General features: G+C 46.7%; 1 protein-coding gene across 1 annotated transcript in view; it reads right to left on the bottom strand.

Moving 5' to 3' along the window:
• LOC119594836 overlaps positions 1-775 on the bottom strand; it is a 7,731-nt gene that overhangs the window by 6,453 nt on the left and 503 nt on the right. Inside the window, exon 2 of the mRNA XM_037943922.1 lies at positions 236-315. Within this exon, the coding sequence (XP_037799850.1) occupies positions 236-315 (80 nt within the window). The remainder of the gene's footprint in view (positions 1-235; positions 316-775) is intronic.

Raw genomic sequence — 775 nt, 5'->3', positions numbered from 1 at the left:
TATAAAAGCTACAAAACTACTAAAAACTATAAAAAATAAAGAAAATAATAAAAACAAGACAAAGAAAGCAAATCTAAACAAGATCTAAAAAAGAAATAAAACAAAAATAAAAGACGAAAAAAGCGCAAAAACAGAAGAGCGCAACGACAAACAAACAAAAATAGGACACCACTCTTAACTCTCCCCTTCCCCCCCTTATCCCCCCTCTTACCCCCCACCCCCCCCTTTTACTTACGTCTTCCTCGGCGCATCCACCTCGGCTTCGTCTCTCCGCTCTCCTCGCTCGACGCCACGGCAACCGCGATGGCCAGAGATCTGTGGATGAGGTGGATGAGGTGGGTTGAGTGGATGAGGTGGGTTGAGTGGATGAGGTGGGTTGAGTGGATGAGGTGGGTTGAGTGGATGAGGTGGGTTGAGTGGATGAGGTGGGTTGAGTGGATGAGGTGGGTTGAGTGGATGAGGTGGATAATTGGTTAAGTGGATTGGGTGCATGGGGTGGATCATGTGGACTTGGTGGATTAACTGGATCAGGAGGATGAGTTGGATTAAGTGGTTAGGGAATCGAGTGGATCAGACGGATTGGGTAGACAAAGTGGATTTGGTATATGATTTGGATATGAGGAGATGGTGGAAAGACAATGTGATTGGTTGGTGTGCGTGTGCGTGTGCGCGCGCGTGTGACCATGTATGTAATAGAATTAAGGGCGGGGAGTTTGATCACTATCTGTAGGTGCGTTGGAGTCACTGGGTATCAAGGTTGAAACTCGCATGTTCA

This window comes from Penaeus monodon, chromosome 34, assembly GCF_015228065.2.
Source record: "Penaeus monodon isolate SGIC_2016 chromosome 34, NSTDA_Pmon_1, whole genome shotgun sequence".
Taxonomy (NCBI): domain Eukaryota; kingdom Metazoa; phylum Arthropoda; class Malacostraca; order Decapoda; family Penaeidae; genus Penaeus; species Penaeus monodon.
This window is presented reverse-complemented; position numbering and strand designations above follow the sequence as displayed.